The sequence below is a fragment of the Chiloscyllium plagiosum genome, unplaced genomic scaffold, assembly GCF_037043375.1.
Source record: "Chiloscyllium plagiosum isolate Xiang-an unplaced genomic scaffold, Cpla_swu_hap1 HiC_scaffold_7, whole genome shotgun sequence".
NCBI lineage: Eukaryota > Metazoa > Chordata > Chondrichthyes > Orectolobiformes > Hemiscylliidae > Chiloscyllium > Chiloscyllium plagiosum.
In genome coordinates this window covers 6980956-7003939 of record NW_028270145.1, presented here as the reverse complement: position 1 = coordinate 7003939, position 22984 = coordinate 6980956, and the positions used below count along the sequence as shown (strand labels likewise).

Below are 22984 nucleotides of genomic sequence, written 5' to 3'. Positions count from 1 at the left end.
CTGTATGCTTGTATTGTGCTTCTACATTTGTTGTGTTCTCTGTAAATGTATATAAAACTGTTATCAAAGCATTTATACTGTAAACTTTGAAAAACTGTTTTACATTTGTCTTCTAATTACTTAAATCCCTGTAAAGTTCAGGACAAGGTAAGTGTGTATTGTTGCACACCATATTAGTTTTGTCATTTTAACTTTGCATTACATTCTAGATTAGGAAAAATAGATATGCTCTAATGTTTCACATGATTGATGCAGTGCAATTTTCACTTTGACAAGGGGCCAATTTCTGAATACAAAATTATGCATATCGTATTTAGAAAATAATGGTGCGGGTAATTCTCATACAAATGATGAACAGACAAAGAGAGAAGCTATTTTGTGGATTGCTCAAATGTGTCAGTCCTTGGAGGACAGGTAACACCATGAGCCACTCAGAGTGGGGCAGGTGGTGCTGACTTGGACCCAGCTGAGAGGAAAGCAATAAAACCAAAGAGAAACCTGCAGTCCTCACATCTCACACACCCCACTTCCTTCACACACACTCTCCATTCCTCATGTGACCTCATGTTCTGCATCTATTCCTCATAGCTGTTCTTTCCCTGTCATACAATCTCATCCACCACCTACTTCCTTACACCGTCATTGCAAACTCGCTCAGTATCCACAAGGGACAGACCTCAGGAACTATGCTAATATTAAATAAAGTTAAACTTTTGTATTGATGTGTTCACTATTTAAATAAACCCCTAATTGATGAAACCAATTCACTACATTTAAATTCCTTCAACTAAATCCCTTATTAAAATAAGCATTTCTAGTCATAGCCCTACATCAACAGCTGGAGTGAAATGGCAAGTTCCGAATCTTTTCAATTGTAGACTTAAAAAAAAAATGGCCACGAAATGTAAATAACTTGGTGGTTTGACTGTTCCAAGGAGAACTTAAATGCCTAGACAGCTTGATAGTTCCAGTGTGTAAGCACCTCCGAGTATTTTTCTAACATTCATAAAGGGCACCCGACGTCTCTCAAAGGGCATCTTATCCATCACGAAGGAGTCCCTGCACTTATCCAGAAATGTACTTTATCTTTCCAGAAGGACACCTTACCTCCTCAAAGAATTCCTATAGGTTTAGATTTCCTCCTGAAAATTGTGTGTTTTGGAATCTCACTAGTGAAATTAGGCCTGACAGAAGACAGCTGCACTTTTACATACAGTTACATCGTTGAACCACAGATGTCCAAACCACACTCTATCCCTATTCCTTGTCCAGTGAATGTGATGGATGCTGGGTTCAAGGGAATGACTGTGGAATTCGGGCTCCAGAGCCATGTTGAGTAAGTCAGAGATTCTCTCCATCATTGTGAAATTCTAAGCCTTCGGGTCAGGTGGGTAGATGCTTGTGAGTTCATTAACGTGACATTAATAATGCACAGCTAAAAGATCATCTCTTAGCACATTAAAGGTATGAAATAATCAAGAGAGCATGACCTCAAGTTTTTTTTTGTATTTTGAGGCCTATTTAATATAAAAAGCATCTTATTGGACATGATCTGTTTCTGCTGTGTGATCGAGGGACTGGAGAAGAATAGGTCATCTTTTGCACAGATTCTGGATCTGTCTACAAATTTAGGTCTCCATGTCCCTGACTGTCAAGAGGGTCAAATCTGTCACTGGAGTCTGCTCCCCTCCCCAGTTACAATTTTTTTTGAATTGCTGTTATAAATTTTAGATTATAGTATTCAACTCGAGACTGAACTGGATCATTTAGTTAATCACGAAGGCTGAAAGTTTCAGGGCACAGCAATCTACAGGAAAAGAGGATTCTGGAGAAGGGATGAGTACAAAAGCAGGGAAGTGACACCAATCCTTTATAAATCTCTACTTCGACCATAACTAAAGTATATTGTCCAATTCTGGCCAACACACTTAAGGAAGGATATGCTTGTCCTTGAGAGGGTATAGAGGAGAATTACCAAAATAGTTCCATGATGAGAGATTTTAGATACGTAGATAGTAGAAGTTGGATTGTTCTCCTTAGAATAAAAGAGTTTCAGTGGCGATATGATAGAGCTGTACAAGATTATGACAGGCTACATAAGGTAACAAAGAAAAACTTTTTGCATTTGCTGATTAGCCATGAACAAGTGGACACAGATTTAAGACTTTGGGCAAGAGATACAGTGAGAATGTGAAGAAGTACCTCTTTACACTGCCAGAGGTACTGGCCTGGAACGAGCTGTTCACAAGAGATGAAGTAGAAAGGTGGGTTAGATGATGTGACCGTGAAATTGGATGTACAGGGCTATGGGTGGAGGGAAGTAGATTGTTAGAGTTACTGGATTGCCGTACAGAGAACTAGCATGTAATTGCTGCAATACCATGTAATGACTAGAAGCAAGCTCCAAATGGGTTCTTAGATGACTTGAGGAGTAGTAGGGTGAGGGTTGTGCCTCAAATAGTAGCTTTGGGGAAAAAACGTTTGCATTTACTTGCTTGTCTATGTAATCTTGTGACAATTCTGATCAGATTTGCTGTAGTTAATCTTTTTCTTGTAGTTCCGTAACCTCATGCTACATCTATAGTAAACATAGCTAATATGATGGCCCAGAATAGGGCATGACAACTTGGACAATAAATTAAGAGGTTTTTATTATTGTGTACTAAATGAAGCTCGTACTTCGTTTTAATAGATGCTTCTCCTGAGGTGTTGGGCGCTTATCTTGGAGCAAGTGCTGTGAATGGAGACTTGGGCAGTCCATCTGATGATGAAGATATGCCAGATCCATTAGTATCAGCAGTGCATCCTGACCAGATGCAAGCTTTTGTGAATGGATCTACACAGAATGGAAGTGGGCCAGTGCACATTCCAAGTGCAACTAATGAAATTGGAAGCATTGAGATTAAATTTCCAGTACATGGTGAACCTTCAGTAACAAGGCCATCCCCAGCAAGGCGTTCAACCTATCGCCAAGAATCACTGAATGATTATCTTGATACAGTTGACAATGAAAACGCCAAGTCAAGTTTGGCAGAAGCTCACTTGCATCAAGTTGGAGCATCTCCCAAACTGAGAAGCAGTTTTCCAACAGACACTAGATTGAATGCAATGCTTCATATAGATTCTGATGAAGAAGATCATGATGTTCACCAAGAATTGCCTTGTGGGTTCCAGTTACCAAGAGAAAGTGAAGAAAATGGCATACAATTTAAATGTCCTTCTGATGAAATTGGTGATGAGGACCTGGAGAGTCTTCAAAACAGAAATGGTGGCCAATCTCTTTTGAGACAGTCTTCTGACTCCCAGATAAATCTGATAGAAACTCAAGAGGTAGCCTCAGAAATGGTACATGAACAGTTATCAGACTCTCACTACGGGAATTTTCATCAATTGCTATGTAGCCTTTCTTCAGTGGCACAGGTTGGAGAGGAAGAAGAAGATCAGGACAACCGTGAATTACAGATGAACAATAATAGTGCAAGCAGTGCCTGCCAAGGAAATGAACTAATTCCAGAAGCTTCCAGGACGACCGTGGGTCAAGCTGCTGAAGCTGAAATCAGTGCAGAGAGATTGCTCACCCAAACAGAATCAGTGGATCAAACATCAGAACGATCCCAACTCTCTTCAGAGAATGAACAAAGTGATACAACCCGTACGGAGAGTGTTAGTGAGGCCAGCACGAGGCCAGAGGGGGAAAGCGATGCAGAAGGTGCTGACAGCTCATGCAATGGAAGTGGCAACACAACAAGGGTGTCTTCATCTGTAGAAAGCACCACACGATTTTCCTCTTTTGAAAGCGCCAGGTTCTCAGAAACTCCAGCATTTTCTTCACAGGATGAGGAAGATGGTGTCTGTCCAGCTGATACGGTGGCTGATGTTCATGCAAAAACCCAAGGTTCAGAAGATATTACAGATGTTCCAGTGAGTGAAGAAACTGAAAGTACTAGTGAGGTACAGCAGCAGGAGCCTGCATCTGAAACAGAAGACATTTGGCAGAGAAGGAGGAGTCTGCAGGCAGCAGCAGCAGCATCAGGAGATCTAACACAGGAAGAAGATACAAGGTCTGCTCAAGCAACTCCAGTAGAAACAAGTGAAGCAACAGCAGAGACTGAAGGTGATAATCCAGGTAATTTTAGAAGAAAAATTTAATGTCATACAGTCACATGTAACATTCCTATAATTTGAAGCAAGTTATTCAATTAGCAAAGTAGACCAAAATATTATTCCCCCGGGTTTTTAACCTGAATGTATAGTAAAGGAACAAAAAAGTAACTCTGTGACACTTTGCATTGGAAATGATTCAGTGGTGTGGCCGCTTAATACATATTAAAATATTGATTAATTTCATAAGAGTAATTTTTCTGTTCCAAGTTGCATCTTGAAACATTTTTATGATTTAAAAAATTATTGGGCAGATTCTCCATCAAGCTCTCACCAGCCTCTGAGATCCTTACCCTCAGTGCGGCAGGATGTGACCCGTTATCAGCGTATTGATGAACCACTACCACCAAGTAAGTCGAATACATTTGCTCAGAATAGATATTTTTCAAGTCGTTCCCTTAAGAATTCTCTTCATTGTCCATGTTAATTTTGGAAGATTTGTAGAAACTCTGGAGACTGACTAGAAACAATAGTGATTGGAACCAGGTGACCTTATTGACAATTACATCCTTGATTGGTGTTGTTAACCTGGGCCAATCAGGGAGCTCTGGCTGACATATAAACAGGGGAATTGATTTAACTTTTTTTTCAAAGCAAAAAAAAGGATTTGATTCCCATGAATTAAGCTAGGAAATGACACCGTTTTTAGTTAATTCGAATTTGCTGCAAAAGAAAATGATATTTAAAGTTTCCATGCATGCACTTGTCAAGTAGTGTTAGTGTAACCAAAGTTTCCAGTATGGTACCAGTCACTGACCTTTGAAGTTGTTTCATTACTTCGTCCTCCCTCCTTCCCCTATCCTTTCTGGTGTAAGACCCCCATGGGGGTTTTCATGGCTTTTGACAGGTGTTTTTGAGCATTTCTACTTTTCAGGAGTTTCCATTTTATTACTACTGTTGCTAGATAACTGGACCCTCTCTGTTGCCCTACTACTCAACCTTCCACTCCAACCTTATTTGTGTGTCCCAGACCCCCATAACAATATAGCTACACCCAAACAATACTTTTCCAATAGTCCGAGGTTCTCTTCCTTCCTCTTTTGTTTCCAGAATATTACCTCAGAAGTTAGCTGAAACACTGAGGAGAATTCAAGTCAATTTGAAAAAGCTGTTCTGAGGCTTTCAGTTGAATGAATCATTGGGATTTTAAGATAAGAGAGCTCTTGGGGAGAAATATAAAGTAATCTGAGTTCATAAAATATGCAGTTGTAAACTTTAGTGTTAATAGTACTTAGTTTGTTCAATACTTTTTGAAGCACAATAAAATTTGATGTTGTTTAAATGTGAAAAAACAAATAAATGGAGATTCAGAGTCTCCTCACTTCAGAGACGAGCTCTGAGCAGGCTGGCCACACAGCCAGGATGTACTGCTGTTGGTTTCTGTCTTTTTTGGGGAACCTGATTCCGAAACTGGCTGATCTACACAGCCAGTTTGTTATCTGGTATTCCTTTTTATTGAGAACAGATTTCTAAACTGGCTGATCTACATAGTCAATGTGTTACAGGTGTATTTCAGTTCTCATTGGGGAACTGTTGTTTCACTGGCTGGCAACAGCCTGTGTATTACTCTTTTCTTTTACTTTGAGAAAAGGACTATGCTGATTTTGTAGCAGAGCTTAGTCCTTGTACTCTGGTTTTTAGTTTTAAGACTTTTCCAGATGAAGTGCTCCTCTGTGGGTAGGCCCAGCCCTGTGTAGGTGGACTAGGCCTCTAAAGGCTGAATACCTATGTGTGTGCTGGGAGGTGGGCATTTGCTGCCTGTTGGAGCGGACCATTCCCTGTGAGTTAACTGCACCCTTTTATAATGATCTGTACTTCTGTGAGTGAGCCTGGTCCTCTGTGGATGGACCAGGCCTCTATGGAGACTGAGCACCTGTATGTGTGCTGTGTGGTGTGCATTTGCTGCCTTCTGGAGTGGCCTCTGCCCACTGGAGTGGACTCTGTTCCTGGGAATGGATTCTATATCCTGAAGAGAACTGTTTATGGCAATGGACTTTGTGTACCAGAAGGGATTTGACTCAGTAATTGACTTTGTCTTGTTGCTTGTTGGTTTTATTGTGCCCTGGTATTGGCAGACCTTAATGTGAGCTGGGAGGCTCATAGGTCATCAAAAGCTGTCACCCTGAGAGCTGGAGGGTGGGTAGGCTGTCCTGAGAACCTGAAGGTGGGTAGGCCATCCCGATGCCAGTTGTCCCAAGGGCCGGAAAGTGGGTAGGCCATTCTGAACACTGTTGTCCTGAGAAGGGGTAATCGGGAAAAACTGTCCTAGAGGTGGCCGGAAGGTGTGTCAGGCTAGCCTAGAGCCAGAAGGTGCGTAGGGGCAGGCCAGGATCCAGAAGGCTTATGCGTTGCCCTGTGTGCTGTCATCCCAGGGAGGGGGATGAGCTGTTATAAACATAGTATGGACGCCTGTCAGGGCAGCCCACAAGCCAGATGGCGCATTGAGGTGGGCGAGAACAGATGGTACATAGGGGCAGACTGAGGATTGGAAGGTGGGTAGGCCGTCCTCAGCGCTGTCAACCTAGGAAAGTACCAGGGCAGGCTGTCCTAGAGGTGGCCAGAAGGTGCAAAGGGCGGTTAGGGAAGCCAGAAGGTGGGTAGGCCATCCCGATTGCTGTCGTCTGGTGTGGCAGGAGGGGGAGAACAGGACAGGGTGTCCTGGGGGTGGCCGGAAGGTATGTTAGGGCGGACTGAGAGCAGGAAGGGCATGGGGTGGACCAAGAGCCAGAAAGGGTGTTGGGCGGGCTTCCTTAGAGTGGCCGAAAGGTGGGAAGGATGGTTGGCTTACTGGGTTGCTGGGGGGGGAGGTCTGTATTCTATGCATTGTTTCTTGTTTGATTGGACTGTCTTGCATGTATTTGTTACTGTTACTATTGTGATAACTGAAAGTGGGATTTGAGGTTTGTTCTCATTTCCCTGAAAAATGGTTGAACAGTGGGAGAGTTTGGGGTCTGGCCTTGCTGACCCTACCCCTGTAAATTGCTGTTTCTTGTATACGGTTGTTCATGTTAACTGTTTATTTGTATTTTGTATACTGTTTAATAACATTAAAAAAAAGTGGGGATTCAGAGTCTCCTCACTTCAGGGACTGACTCCAAGCTGGCTGACCACAGTGCAGATATTTCAGTGGCGATGAGAGTCGGATTAATGACGTAACCCATGCACAAGTATCTACTAGCGGAAGCCCAACTGGACTTCAAACGTCCACGACAGCTGGCCTTGTCATTAGAAAATGTGGCATGTGGAGCATGGGAGCTACAGGGCACCCCAGTAGAGGTGGACACCCTCACCTGTTTGACTGAACTTGGGGAACTTCCCTTGAATGTAGGCAATCACAGAGCTTCACACAGGGTATATCCTGAGCAGAGGGACCCTAGGCCTGCCCACAGCAAAACCCCACAACAAAGCTGAGCTTCGGCCATGTGGCTGAAACGTTCTTCAGGATCTGGGCTGGCAAGCCATTGTAGTTGCTGCCGGTATGCGGACTCGAGACAGCAAAGGAGTCCTACAACGCCTGACTTGAGTAAGAAAGCTCATAGGCTGGTATGCTCATAGTTAAATTGCTTAGTAACATTCAAATCAAACCCAATTAAAATTAATGTCTGGTTAAATGGTCACCAGGTTCCCATCGAGGTTGATACCGATGCAGCTGTATCTGTGGTTGCAGGACATCTGTTTAACAAGATTTGCTTGGGACTCCAACCCTTAGGTTTGCACAAGACGTCAGACAGACTGAGGACATACACTGGGGAACTGTTGCAGATTAAGAGGAATGACTTTGGTTCCAGTCTCCTATGAGAAACAATTGGTGCAGTTCCCACTGATTGTAGTGAGAGGCTTGGGTCCAAGCCTATTGGGGTGAAATTGGTTGGGAAAGATTCACCTTGATTGGCTCAACATTTTTCGATTAGAAAATAGCTACCTCAATGAAGTCCTAATGAAATACCCAGGACATTTTAAGGAAGGGCTTGGGACTATCAAAGCAGCCAAGTCCATGTGACCAGGAAGCAATTCCAAGATTTCGCAAGGCCTGTCTGGTGCCATTTGCCTTGCGGGCAAAAGTAGAGGTGGAAATCAGGAGGTTGGAAAGTGAGGGAATCATCAAACCAGTGCAGATTTCAGGGTGGGAGACACCAGCCGTACCGACTGTGAAACCTGATATTCCTGGACCTTGGTGGGGGGTTGGCAAGGTTAAATAGTAGCAGAAATGCCAGTGCTGGCCATATGCTTCCTCTAAGTATGAGAAAAAGTTTACTTCAGGGGACGGAGTTTAGTGCCGAAACCATGGAACTGGCCCTGTATAGGTACGAGGCAAGACTGACACAAGGTCAGGTCCCATAATGTACAAAGTTTGCGTCAGTGACGCCGTCCTGAACAAACATGTGCATCACCTGAAAGCTGCTACCTTCAAGTGGGGCAGGGGCCAGAAAGGCTGTCAGAAGCTGTAGGTTTGCCCTGTCCGTCTACTGTTAAGGTAACCTCAGAGTCTGAGATGGATGCAGCCTCGATACCATTACCACCAGAAGAAATGAAGGAAACTCTCCCAAGATGCTCCAGATGCACGAGATGGACTGTGATCTTGTCCGAGTCAGAGGAAAGGGACCGGGTCAAAAACATCCCACGAGAAGCTACAAGAGAAAGACCAGGCTTCCGTGCCTGGAATTTTGTGGGGCCATGGAAAGAGGGGCGATGTAGTGATTGGAACAAGGTGGATCTTATTGACTGTGAGAACCTTGATTGGGGTTGTTAACCTGGGCCAATCAGGGAGCCCTGACTGACACATCGGTGGTGTGGGGAAAGTAAACAAAAGAGAAAAACAAAGAGAAAAAATGAATAAACTGGGGATTCAGAGTACCCTGATTTCAGGGACTGACTCCCGAGCTGGCTGGTCACAGTGCAGTTATTTCAGTCTTCCACAGAAATTATTCCCCAGATTAATAAGGGAGGTTGCTTAGCTCTGATATTCAAGGTCGACATCAGGGTGGTACTGAGAGATAACATAGATTCTGTGGAACATGATGTTGAATCCATTTGGATGGAAATAAGGAATTCCAAGAAGAAAAAGTCACTGATAGGCGTAGTCTTTAGGCCATCAAATAATAACATCACATTGGGATGGGCAATAAACAAAGAAATAACTAATGCCTGTAAAAATGGTACAGCTGTTATCATGGAGGATTTTAATCTGCATGTAGATTGGTCAAACCAGCTAGGTCAGGGTAGCCTTGAGGCGGAGTTTGTTGAGTATGTCTGTGATAGTTTTCTTGAACAGCATGTAATGGAACTGATGAGGGAGTAAGCTATCTTAGATCTGGTCCTAACTAATGATACAGGAATAATTAATGACCTCACAGTCAGGGATCCTCTTGGAAGGAGTGATCACAGTATGGTTGAATTTAAAATATAGCTGGATAGTGTGAAGATAAAATCCAATACCAGGGTCCTGTGCTTGAATAAGGGGGACTATGATAGAATGAGGGGGAACTTGGCTAAAGTAGGTTGGAAACAGAGACTTTATGTTGCGACAGTTGACAAACAGTGGAGGACCTTCAAAGAAATGTTTCAATGTGCTCAGCAAACTTATATTCCAGTGAGAAGGAAGGACTGTAAGAGGAGGGGTCATCTGCCATCAGATGTCTAAGGAAATAAGGCAGGCTATGAAAGTGAAAGCAAAGGCAAACAAAGTGACCAGAAACATCAGGAATCTAGAAGATTGGGAAAACTTTAAAGATCAACAGAAAGTCACAAAAGAAAAGTAAGATACAGTATGAGAAAAAAATTAGCACAGGATATAAAGACAAGTAGCAAAGGTTTCTATAAATATACAAAATAGAGAAGAGTGGTTCAACTAAATGTTGGTCCTTTAGAGGATGAGAAGGGGTGATCAGTTATGGGATATGATGAAATGGCTGAGGCATTGAACAGGTACTTCACATTGGTCTTCACACTAATAATATGCTAGTAAGTAACGAAGAGACAAAGGTAGGTGAGGACCTGGAAACAATTACTATTATGGAAGAGTTAGTGTTGGGTAAGCTAATGGAGCGAAGGATAACTAAGTTTCCTGGCCCTGATGGAATGCATCCTAAAAGAAGTGGTGGGAGAAATAGCAGGTGGACTGGTGGTAATTTTCCAAAATTCATTGGACTCTGGAGCAGTCCCAGCAGTTTGGAAAATAGCAAATGTGACGCCACTGTTTAAAAAGGGAAGTAGATAAAAGATGGGCAATTCTGGAGCAGTGAATATAACCTCTGTAGTGGGCAAAATGCTTGAGTCTAATATCAAGGAAGAAATAGCAGGGCATCTTGAAAGAAATTGACCCATTGTACAGACACAGCATAGGTTCATGAAGGGTAGGTCATGCTTTACAAATCTTTTGGAATTCTATGAATGCATTTCAAGCAAGGTGGACAATGGGGACCTAGTGGATGTGGTGTACCTAGATTTCCAAAAGGCCTTTGACAATATGCCGAACATGAGGCTGCTGGATAAGATAAGGAGACATGGTATTAGGGGGGTAGAGTGTTAGCGTGGAAAGAGGATTGGTTGACTGACAAGAAACAAAGAGTGGGGATAAATGAGTGCTATTCTGGCTGGCAATCAGTGACTAGTGATGTACCTCAGGGATGGGTGTTGGGACCACAACTATTTGCAATTTATATCGATGATTTGGAGTTGGGGACCACATGTACAGTGTCAAAATTTGCTAATGACACTAAGATGAGTGGCAGAGCAATGTGTGCAGAGGACTGTGAAACATTGCAGAGGAACATAGATACATTGAGTGAGTGGGCAAAGGTCTGGCAGATGGAATGCAATGTTAGTAAATGTGAAGTCATACATTTTGGTAGGAGTCACAACAAGATAGATTATTACTTGAAAGGTAAAAAGTTGCAGCATGCTGATTTGCAGAGGGACCTGGGTGCCCTTGTGCATGAATCATAGAGAGTTGGTCTGCAGGTACAACAAGTAATTAGGAAGGCAAATGAAATTTGTCCTTCATTGCTAAAGGGGTTGAGTTTAAAAACAGAGAGATAATATTACAGCTGTACAAGGTGCTGGTGAGGCCACACCTGGGGTACTGTGTGCAGATTTGGTCTCCTTATTTAAAAAAAGATGTACTGGCACTGGAGAGGGTGCAGAGGAGGATCACTATTTAATTCCAGTGTTGAGGGGGTTGGCTTGTGAAGAGAGGCTGAGTAGATTGGGATTATATTCATTGGAATTCAGAAGAATGAGGGGGGTTCCTGTAGAAACATATAAAATTATGAAGGGAATTGATAAAGTAGAAATAGATAGGAAGTTTCCACTGGTAGGTGAGACTAGGACAAGAGGGCATGGCCTCTAGATTAGAGAAAGCAGGTTTAGAACTGAACTGAGAAGGAACTTCTTCATCCAGAGGATTGTTAATCTATGGAATTCCTTGCCCAGGGAAGTAGTTGACACTACTTTAATAATCGCTTTTACAGCTAAGGTCAATGAAAAATAAAGGAATTAAGGGATATGGTGAAAACGCGGGTAAGTGGAGTTGAGTCCACGAAACAATTGGCCATGATCTTATTGAGTGGCGGAGCAGGCTCGAAGGGCCGAACGGCCTACTCTTGCTCCTAGTTCTTATGTTCTTATGTTCTCAGGTGATTTGGGAATATGTGGAAATTCTATTCTTTTATTATGTTTTGACAAGCCATGTACCCTTTATGTAGTTACAGCATTTATGGAGTTAGTCGGGCTTAACCTTTTCAGAATAAAATTGCACAACCTTACCATTTCCGCTTAGTATTTAGAAGCAATTGTTCTGTGTTCATTGATAAAGGTGGGTTATAGTTGAATAGAACACCGACAGTCAGGATCCATTATGATGGAAACATCTTGAGATCTGTTTTACTGTATTCAAAATACTACATGAAAGCAATTTGTTGATTGTGGTTTGTTGAATCAGCATTTGAATGAAGTATAAGAAGATTGATGAAATCTCCTGAACCATATCCTGGCAAGAAATTCCATCTTTAGAAAGCAAAAAGAGATCGAAAGTTGATGGGAAGATATCTTTGGAATAATGCCCTTGTTAAAATGCAATTATCTAGTTGTTTTTGATGTGCTCATAGGTCACAGAGGAGGAATTGATTTTATTTGTAAAAAATGCTGTACACGATGATTGACACAGTTTCTAGCTTGGTCAATTTGGTCCTCATTTCTAACTTTGCAAATATGTTAGTCTTTTGACTTCTCAAGAGTTCACCATATACTAGCACAACAGAATGGGTTGCAGGGAGAAGGAGTGAGGGGGACTGTGGTTATGGAGACAACATTTTACAAAACAAATGTGTGACCAAGACCTGAAGCTCAATGTTGAGTTCTTGCTGTTTGTTAGCATTTTCAAAACTTTGGTAAGTTATGAATTGACTTTCCTTCCTGTGATACTTCCCTCGTATGGGACAGTTGTTTGTGACTGGCCCTTCAGTTTTGTTCCTATTCCAGTTGGGAGTTACCTGAGTTCTTAATGCAGCATCCTAGATGATCAGATCAATTTGGTCCGGAATAACCCCCGCAGTCCTGACTCATGATTTAATTCAAACATTCAAAATATAAAATTAAAAATCACACAAAACCAGGTTATAGTCCAACAGTTTATTTGGAAGCACTAGCTTTCGGAGTGCTGCTCCTTCACCAAGTAGCTGTGGAGCAGGATCATAAGACCTTTTAGAATGGGTTGTAAGTTTTGGTTCATTAATATGTAAATTCCAGGACTTCTTTTAAGTCATATTCTTAAGATAATTTAAGGTTTTATATATAAAAAAAGTGACATCTCAGCTCAGACACTGTATTAAAGGTGTGAGGTTAGAGTCTGTCTGTATCCCAATCTTGAGTCTGACTGGTTCTATTTCCAAAGTAGGAATTCATAGATACCTTGTCTGAGCTGAGATGTCACCTTTTTTTAAATAAAACCTTAAGTTATTTCGAGAATGTGACTTAAAAGAAGTCCTGGGATTTACATATTAATTAGCTGAAACCTGCAACCCTTTCTAAAAGGTGAAAGACTTAACAGCAATCTAGGTTTGTTCAATATATTACCTGAGCTGTATGACACTGTAATCCTTTGCTTTAAATTCTGAGTCTTACGATCCTGAGCCACAGGTACCTGATGAATGAGCAATGTTCTGAAAGCTAGAGCTTCCAAATATACCTGTTTGATTATAACCTGGTGTGTGATTTTTAACTTTGTCCACCCCAATCAAACACCGGCTGTTCCACATCACAATATAAATTGGTATCTTTGGTGAAGATATTTATCAAGAACCTGGTTGAGTGTTTTGTTGTGATGTTGAAACAAAGGTTTGGTTACATAGGCAAATAAGGGGGTGGTGGTCAAAGGAGGATTATAATAGTCTCAACAAGATTTATAAATAATGAATTGAGCAAGAAGGTAGAATCTTTTACGTGTATCATTCAGAATTCGTGCACAGTAGAGTGGGAAATTAGTCATGTGACATGAGAATACATTTTGAGGTGAAAATAAATCACAGATACATTTGTCTACATGTGTTAAAGTAATGTTAACCACAGTTCTGAATATATGATAGTCTTCCATAGTGACTATTATAAATCTTTTTTCAGCCATTTTGTAGGAAAGCCAGGTTTTGCAACATACTAATGACTTTAGAAAATGTATTTGACAAGTACAGTAACTGTGCAGATGGTGCCTAAAGAGTGGCGACTCCTATATTGGTAGGTCTGGTGCAGGTGGCAGGGAGGCAGAGGAGGAGGGATATCAGCTCAGGACTCATGGTGGAGGCAGTGGAATGAAGATAGACTCTCTTTCAGTTATGTCTTTTTATTCTTAAACTATGCAGAATGATGCCGGATTGTGGCGACATTTGAAACTTTTCACACTATTTTACTGTATTATTCACTGTAAAATGAAAGAGACAAATCATCATTTAATCATTTCTCTAAAACAAAATAAATTGGTACAGCAGCAATAGAGTTTAAATTTTATTCTTAAAATGTTATCGTTTGCACCTTTGTTATCATATAATTTAGCATTATACACTCAAGTATTTAAATTTGGCTGGCACAAGATAAAGTCTTCAGATGTTTTTAGGAGGGTATAATAATTTTTTTGTGGTATATTCTGACTCTCAACTTTGCTTCTTGATTTATTTGCTTTTTTAAAACAATACTGTAGATTGGGAAGCTCGGATTGATAGTCATGGTCGAATCTTTTACGTAGACCATGTGAACAGGACAACTACTTGGCAAAGACCCACAACCCCAGCCTGTCAACAAATTGTTCAACGTTCCAATTCAATCCAACAAATGGAGCAACTTAATCGAAGGTAAAGGAAAAGCAGCTAAATCTGATTTTATCTTAACTGTTGCTTATTGGTTAATCAGTGCAGTCTTTCCTGATAGCTGGATTGTCAGACTGCCAAACGAATGGTAAGACAAGATAACTTACCATTCGGTTACCACTGTCGGTTGACCTGGAAATAGTGACCAGGCACATGATATGATCTAGGTGAAATGTTGAACTGCAGCATCACTGTATGTATGGGGACATAGAGTCTGGTATTATATGCAAGTACTGCACTGTCAAGGGCCATCTCACCACAGCAAAGTAATAAAGCAAAAGCCTGTCCAACATGTTCAGTTTTTTAATTAGGGAAAGAAATGGTACATGACATTTGAAATCAGTCAAAACATCTGGCAGTTCTAATTTATTGTGATTTTACTCCAGGGATTTCTCATCTCCACAGATCGACCTGTGCCCATCTTTATCTTCAAAGCAAGGGATTACATAGAATTGCATACCTGCCGATTTTCTCCAGCACTTCTTGTTTTTATTACAGTAGCTGCTACTGCTGTGATGGCTGAGAATGAGACAACAGTTGGTACAGTGTTAACATTGCTAACTATGAGTAATTCTGTTCCTACGTTGTAACTTGGCAGCAAATGGCAAAGTTCTGTGACTGATTCCAGGCTGATACTGAGAAAGGCTATGCAAATGTCATCTGGCAGTTAGGTTTGGGCGTTTTTGTCCACTTTAATAACAATAGCCAAGAGACCGTAAATAGCTTGTCTCAAATTTTATTTCATGAGGTTTTAAGTGTGTACAACTGACTTCTCTCTTCTCTGACCTCTTTCTGTTTCCTTTCTTTCTCTCCATCCTTCTTCCTCCTTTACCTCTCATTCTCACTCACCTCTCCTGCTCTCATTCTCTCCTTAGCCTCCTCTCTGTCTCTTACTCTCATCTTTCTTCTTTACTCTGCAGCTTCCTCTCCTTCTTCCTCTTCCAGTTGTTTTGTTCTCCCATTTAGAACAAAGAACAGTACAGCAGCCCTGCACCAATGTGAGACGCCTTTCTAAACTAAAAACCTTTTGCTTCCAGGCAGTCCATATCCCTTTATTCTCTACCTATTCATATATCTGTCAAGATGTCTCTTAAATGTTGCTGTTGTATCTGCTTCTGCCACCTTCTCTGGCAGTGCATTCCCAGCACTTAGCACCCTCTACATTAAAAAAAACTTGCCTCTCGCATCTCTTTTAAACTTTCCCTTTTTACCTTAAATCTATGTTCCTAACAGAGGAACCTTGATATCCGAATGTCGATTATCTGAACAAGATTGCAAAGTCCCGATGCTTCACTAAAATGTGTTATCCGAACATTCGATTTTCAGAACAAAATACTCCCTTCCCGTTTGTTCGGATAATCAAGGTTCCTCTGTAATTGATATTTCTACTCTGGGAGAAAGACTCCAAATATCCATTCCCTCTCCATGCCTCTCATAACTTTCTAAATCTCTATCAGGACAACTCTGAGCCTCCAACATTCAAGTGACAACAAACCAAGTTTTTCCAAGCTCTCCTCATAGCTAATACCTTTCAAACCAAGAAGAAACCTGGTAAATCTTTTCTGTAGCCTCTCCAAAGCCTCTATATCCTTCTTAGCAATATTGAGGGGGAGGAAGAAGCAGTCCCCTGAACCAGAAGACTGATCCAGGTCTTAGCCACAGAACAAGGTCAAAGAGTCAGCTGAGACCTCTGCAGCTGCTGTTGAGATGAGAAGTGTGAGGCAGAAGTCTTTGGAACATTGGAATTTGACTGAGGTCCTGGTAACAGTGTCTAAACAGGGCCTCTGCAGGGATACTAGTAGCAGGGAGTGGATCAATTTTTGACAATTCGGTGATTATTCTTTTATTTTTCAAAGTTAGAGTAATTACTCTGAATGCCATATTGGCCATTGGTGCATTTGGAGATGGGACTGGTGACATCAGCAGCCGTGGTAGGTTTCAGGATTTGTCTGAGCATGTGCTGCTGACATCATCACATTCCATTTGCAGTGAAATCAGCACCAGTGCATGCACAGACTGCTCTACATTTTAGTTTTTTAAAAGTGTCTCCCAACCCTCTGCACTGCCTCAGCTGCTTCTCATGCTCTGCGATAGTGAGGACTGCAGATGCTGGAGATTACAGTCGGGATTGCGGTGCTAGAAAGGCACAGCAGATCAGGCAGCATCTGAGGAGCAGGAGAGTCAATGTTTCGGGGAAAAGCCCATCATTAGGAATGCTTCTCATGCTCCCTGCCAGCTGCTTATAGCCAACTCATCTTGGGTGGGTGAAGAAAAGGCTGCACAGAACAATGAGAAGCAGTGATTACCCAGTATCCCAGCGAGTTTAATCAGTGATTACATTGGCTGCGCCATATTTGTAAAAAGCAGCTGCTGCTGCTCAGTCACTGGGTAGTGACATCTCATTGCAATGATCTGTTCCTGATTGTGTGTGCTCATTGCTCCACCTAGTGTTGATGTTCACAATAATCACAGTTTTTAATGCATAAGCAATGGATCCTTTGTAGATAGAATTATTATGCACATGGTTAAAACAGGGTGCCCAATTTTGGATGTCAGTGTAATTACTTTCTGCAAGTTGAGGACAATTTGCACACACTTTAGGAGCAAATGGGGTCACTTTAGGTGCATTATTCTATCAAAAGCATGTTTTAAAACTTTGCTGCTAAGATATTAATCTATATAAATGATTGCTTAACAAATAGATTAGATGGCCTCTTCATTGTCTACTGGAGTCGTAGAGTCATACAGCACAGAAACAGACCCTTCAGTCCAACCAGTCTATGCTGAAAATACTCCCAAACTAAACTCGTCCCACCTGCCTGCTCCTGGCCCATATTGTCCAAACCTTTCCTGTTCATGAATTTATCCAGATGTCTTTTAAACATTGTAACTGTACCCAATGGATGTATACAGCGCGGAAATAGGCCCTTTGCCCCAACCTGTCATTGCCGACCAGGTTTCCTAAATATAAAAGTGAACCTCTGGTGAAATTGGTCACCATCTTGAAATGTCATTGGCAAACAGTGTGTCTCTCTCAACTACCTGCCTCTCTCCACAATGCAGCCTGTCTCAACTTTTTGATCTCTTGAAGTTAGCTTTGAGGTACCAGTAAGTAAAATACTCACACTAAGGTTGGTTAGTAATGCAACTAAAGTATGCCATGAATAAAAAGCAGGGGCCATCTTTGTTGCTAAACAGGTACAAAAGCAAGGTTTCTAGGACCAGAGCAACTGGATTATCTTATATGCCAAGTTGACTTACACATGATGAATCTATGGTAGGCATTTAAGTCCCACCAAAGTTGCCAGAGGATGTTGAAGTAAATTTTGAGCCTAGAAGCTGAGAGATCTGCAAATGTTTTAGATCACTGAATAGACATGATGGGCTGAATGGTCTATTTCTGCACTTACATCTCAGTGTCTGCCAAGGACGTCTGTTAAATAGCCCTTCCTCCAACTGCCAACCATTTCAGTTCATGGGGTTGCATATTAATGACAGAAGGGATAGGGTACCAAGCTGGTAATGTCCCTGCTCAGGAATCCAGAGGGCCAGGCTAATGCACTGCCAAATTGGTGCTTTTTATTTTTAACAATGTATTGAGCTAACTTGGCAGAGATTGGGATCAGGCTGCAGTTTAGAATGGTGAGTTTGATTGACATTAAATGCAAAATCTCCAGATAGTGGAGATCTGAAATATCGACAAAGTGCTGGAGAAACTCAACAGGTCTGGCAGCATCTGTGAAGAGAGAAACAGAGTCCAATGTAACCTCAACTTTGATTATTAGTTTTGTGTGAGATCTTTGAAAAATGGGAACATTCATTTTATGAGGATTATATGTGGCCCCTTTGCTCGGCCACTAGTGTTTTAGTTCTGTGGCTGATAAGCTAATCATGTTTTAGGTTTCATACCAGTTTTTATACCCAGTGCTTCACAGAGTATGAAGTGAGCTTATACTCCAAAGTCTATGCTTAAAAGAAAATATGGTACATATTTAGCTTGTGTGTTGACAAGGTCAGAGAACTGTCTGGATTCTTATTTTATTCCATTTGCTATGTGTCATCTGTCTTGTGTAAATTAAACAATTTGTTACCTCAGAATCCCAGGCCCTGTTTACTAAGGGTAAGTCTTCAGCCCACAGTTTGGAAATGAATGATGTTGTAGCATTTGATATACTCCAGCAGCCAAATACGAAAACAAGGTTCTCCACTATGAGAGGTTTTATAAAGTCGCAATAGTATTTGCCTGGATATTGCATAGATAAACATTTTTGTGTTCCCTAGAAGTTCACAATATCAATTCATAGCAATGCTGAACTTAATATTTAGAAGGAAATATTCAGGTTAAAGCGCTAAAATCTGTAAAGGAACCAAAAAGCCCAGTTTCTGTTGAGGGGGATGGGATTTTTGTGATTATGTTGAGCTAAAATCAGCCAATGATTCAATATGCACCCTGGTATTAATACAATTCAAGTTCACTTGGTTTATTTTTGGAAAATTATATACCTAGTCTGTTGACTGTGACTCAGTGATGGTACACCATTTGAAGCTTTTCAGCTCCTTACCACATGGTACCATGTGATAGGATTTTAAAATTCTATATGCATGAAGGAATCAAAATGAAACCAATTTTTTCCAAAATTGATTTGTATGCATTTAGTTTATGGCAGCCCCAGGAATACATGGGTTGGGTAGAGACCATTGGGAGATGGGGCAAGGGAGGGTTAAGGAGTCAGAAATTGGGTGCCTTGCCCTGGGCATTGTGGTACCTGCTGCCTGCCCCAATTCCCCTCCTTCCCAGGTCACAGTTTTACCAGCAGCACAGAAGATGTGAGAAGCCTGTCCATCCAATGAACAGCCACATAAGGACACTACACATGACACCATTGAAACTCAATCAGTGACAGGAGAGGCTGCTGGCAGGAGTCGTAAAGGACCTCATTGTTTGGGCTGATGGAGGGAGGCCTCCTTAACACTCCCTAATCCACCACCTTCCAATGTACTGTACTCAACCCATACTCTCATGTTCTCCATCACTCTGGTCTCCTTCCATCTCCAGATCTGTTAACCAAAGCTCCCATTCCACCCTAGGCTCCATGGCCAATTACCTTGGGAACAGAAATTTATCCCTAAATCACTGGAGAATCCAACTTACTCCCCTGTGCAGAAATCCATCCAAGTGGGAATAAACTCAGTTTCGACTTATTCATCAGGGGAGTGAGACCCCAGTGCAGCAGTAAATCCAGGCCTGTATTCATTATCTGTGTTTTGAGTTGAGTAAATCCCTTGGTACCATATGCAACTTTTACAAATTTTACTTTGTTGCTGCAATTAGAGTTGCTCAGACATATCATGAAACTCCTATATGGCAGACGGTACTTGAACCTGGATATTCTTGTCTAGAGGTAGGGGCACTATCACTCCAACACAAAGACACCAGGGAGATTTCTGACTGTATGGTGATAAACTTGGTCACTGTCTCTCCATCTCTATCCAATCCTCTGTTCCACTTTCCTTTCTTGAATTGATTTGACTTTGAATTCACCCAATCTACTTTGCTTTCTTTTCTCGTCGTTGAGTGTTTGAATTCCCAATCCTTAAATCTTATTGCAAAAACAAAATCAGGCTGCCAACTGAAGGAGAAGATGTCCGAATATCATTATCATATAAAGACTGCAAAAAAACGTTCTTTTTTTCTCCCCCTCAGGTATCAGAGTATTCGTCGTACAATGACCAATGAGAGGTCAGAGGACTCTGGCCAAGCCAGTAGCGTTGAACCAGGAGCAGGAGATGAAAGTCATTTTCCTCATTTTAATACAGGTAAAATCCATTGACGTAACCAATAAAGAATGTGATAATGTGGAATCAAATAATGGTGAATCGTGTTTAACTATTAGTTAAGAAAAGCAATATTGATAATACCATCAGAGTAATAGTTGTAACCCATTCACCACAATGGGCAGGATTTGCTGAAGGAGTGGCAATATATACCATGTGTTGTATGGTACATTTCATTAATGTGCTTTTGGTCTTGCAAAACTGCCATCTTGTTAGTAATATTTCCATGAGTTTTATGGATTTGTTCCATTTGAACATGAATTGTCCAATAAGCTTCCTTCAAGTCTCATAATTAGCAGTACCTGATGCTGGTTTGTAAATCATTGCCAATAAACCTAATGCCCCAGAAAGTGAGCAATTACAAATCACGCAGTCGGATTTCTTAAGGTAAATAAATATTGCTGGAGATTCACCTTTTCTCTTTCGTCTGTCAATCCTTCCATCTCTATCCAATCCTTCTAACCATCTTTTCTTTCTGTAATGGATTTGACATTAAATGTACCCACACTTTCTCACTTTTTTCTTGTTCTTGAGCTGTTTAATTGCCAATCCTTAATTTTGATTCACTAGTTAAGGGGATCCACAGTTGGTTTTATTGGTTAGCAGTGCCCCAGATGTTCTGAAAAGATCTAAGTAGCCGGGCATGCTCAGGATAACCTAATCTATTTAATTTCAGTGCATTGGCTGAACCTTTAAATTTAACATTTTTAGTTATAAAATCTTCAAGTGTCACTATTACAGGTTAATAGCGATGGCATATTATACTTAGGCAGTGCAGGATGATGGGAATATTTTTAATTTGTGGATTAATAATTCCTATTGAGTGAGATTTGGCAGTCTTTTTGTGGACTGAGAGGTGACCCCTCATGTTGGGCACCCTGTGTCCAATGGAAGCACCCCCAGCCAAGGACGTTCCTCCCCAGCCTCCGACACAATGTTCCCCCCGACCTGCTCTGATGAACCAACTCTCACCCCCTCACTGGGGCCTCACCTAGCCCCAGTAACACTCAGGACTTACCTTTAAGTCTAGACCTTGACATTTCTTTTTCAGGAACTGCCATAGTCCCAGCAGTGACCACTGTTTCTGCTGAAGCTGCTGGGATTGGAAAATTGCTGAACATTTGACCAGCTGTCTGTTCTTGTAAATGGAGCCAAAAGTCATACCTTGAATGAATTAGTCATATGGTGACCAGGGTGGCTCAGTTGCTTTGAAGATAAGAGGGACCCAAGTCAAGAGACCTGTTCAGCATGTGATGAAAGTCTCACATCAGGCCACAAAGTCAAGGATAACTGTGTTGACAGTGAATAGATTTTCATAATCCAGTCTGCTGACCTGTTGTCCCTGCTTTTCTATCCATTCTTGAATATCATTTCTCTTTTCCTTCTTTTCTGTATTGAATTCTGAAATCATTCCCCACACTGGCTGAGCAAGGAGTGGGTTGAAGCTATCTTGGTGAGATATTACAAAAGAGCACAGGGTGGTAGAAATGAAGGATTTTATAGGAGAGAGAAAGCAAGTTGTGACGATACTTGAAGGAGAAATAGAGGAAGAGACCGTGTTGAGGTTTGGTTACAATGGGCGGCACGGTGGCACAGTGGTTAGCACTGCTGCCTCACAGTGCCAGAGACCTGGGTTCAATTCCTGACTCAGGCGACTGACTGTGTGGAATTTGCACATTCTCCCTGTGTCTGCGTGGGTTTCCTCCGGGTGCTCCGGTTTCCCCACAGTCCAAAGATGTGCAGGTCAGGTGAATTGGCCATGCTAAATTGCCCGTAGTGTTAGGTAAAGGGGTAAATGTAGGGGAATGGGTGGGTTACGCTTCGGCGAGTCGGTGTGGACTTGTTGGGCCGAAGGGCCTGTTTCCACACTGTAAGTAATCTAATGTAAGTAATCTAATCTAATCTAAAAAAAAAATGGCTCCACAATAGTTTGGGCAGGTTCGATGGTGGAATGAGCTGGAAGGAGCCAGATGTTATCATTTTGCATCACGTTTCTGTCAAAGTTATGTGATGTGGATGTAATCATCTTGCAGAATCACAGATGATACTGTCCATGTTCTGAAATGCTGTCCATGTTCTGAAATGAATGAGTATTCTGAGGAGAGATGCAGAGAGGGTGATGAATCTGCTCAGTGAGTCCAAGAGGGATGCAATGTTTGGAGTGAGTATAGAATCATAGAATCTCTATAGTGCAGAAGGAGGCCATTCGGCCTATCGAGTCTGCGTTGGCGCTCTAAAGAGCATCTACCCAGACCTAGCCCCACCAGCATATCCTGTAACCCAATTTCTACCCTAGCTAACCCACCTCGCCTACAAATCCCTGAACACTATGGACATTTCAGCATGACCAATCCTAACCTGCATATCTTTGGATAGAAAGTTGGATAGGAAGGTTGGCAGATGAGCTCCCAGTTATCTACTGACTGGAGAAGTTAGTGGGAGACAAGGATGGGTAAAAATGTGGTTCTTAATTGTATTGAGACAGTGACATGTGCCTTGATGAGCTTTGGAAACTGGACATGTTGCCTTTGAGCCTGTCAAAAGGGAGACAATCCTGGGATGATAGCAGTTGAGCAATGAATAATTTGAAGAGAGTTAAGGACTGAGTAAATGGCTATTCTCTTATATTATTGCTG

At 41.6% G+C, this 22984-nt stretch overlaps 1 protein-coding gene across 5 annotated transcripts in view; it reads left to right on the top strand.

The window, feature by feature from the left end:
• LOC122551267 (E3 ubiquitin-protein ligase HECW2) overlaps positions 1 to 22984 on the top strand; it is a 345727-nt gene that overhangs the window by 212257 nt on the left and 110486 nt on the right. For all 5 annotated transcript variants that reach the window (XM_087988687.1, XM_087988685.1, XM_087988686.1 and 2 more), the window contains exons 9-12: positions 2693 to 4126; positions 4416 to 4511; positions 14348 to 14498; positions 20218 to 20330. In XM_087988687.1, coding sequence (XP_087844813.1) covers positions 2693 to 4126; positions 4416 to 4511; positions 14348 to 14498; positions 20218 to 20330 — 1794 coding nt within the window. The remainder of the gene's footprint in view (positions 1 to 2692; positions 4127 to 4415; positions 4512 to 14347; positions 14499 to 20217; positions 20331 to 22984) is intronic.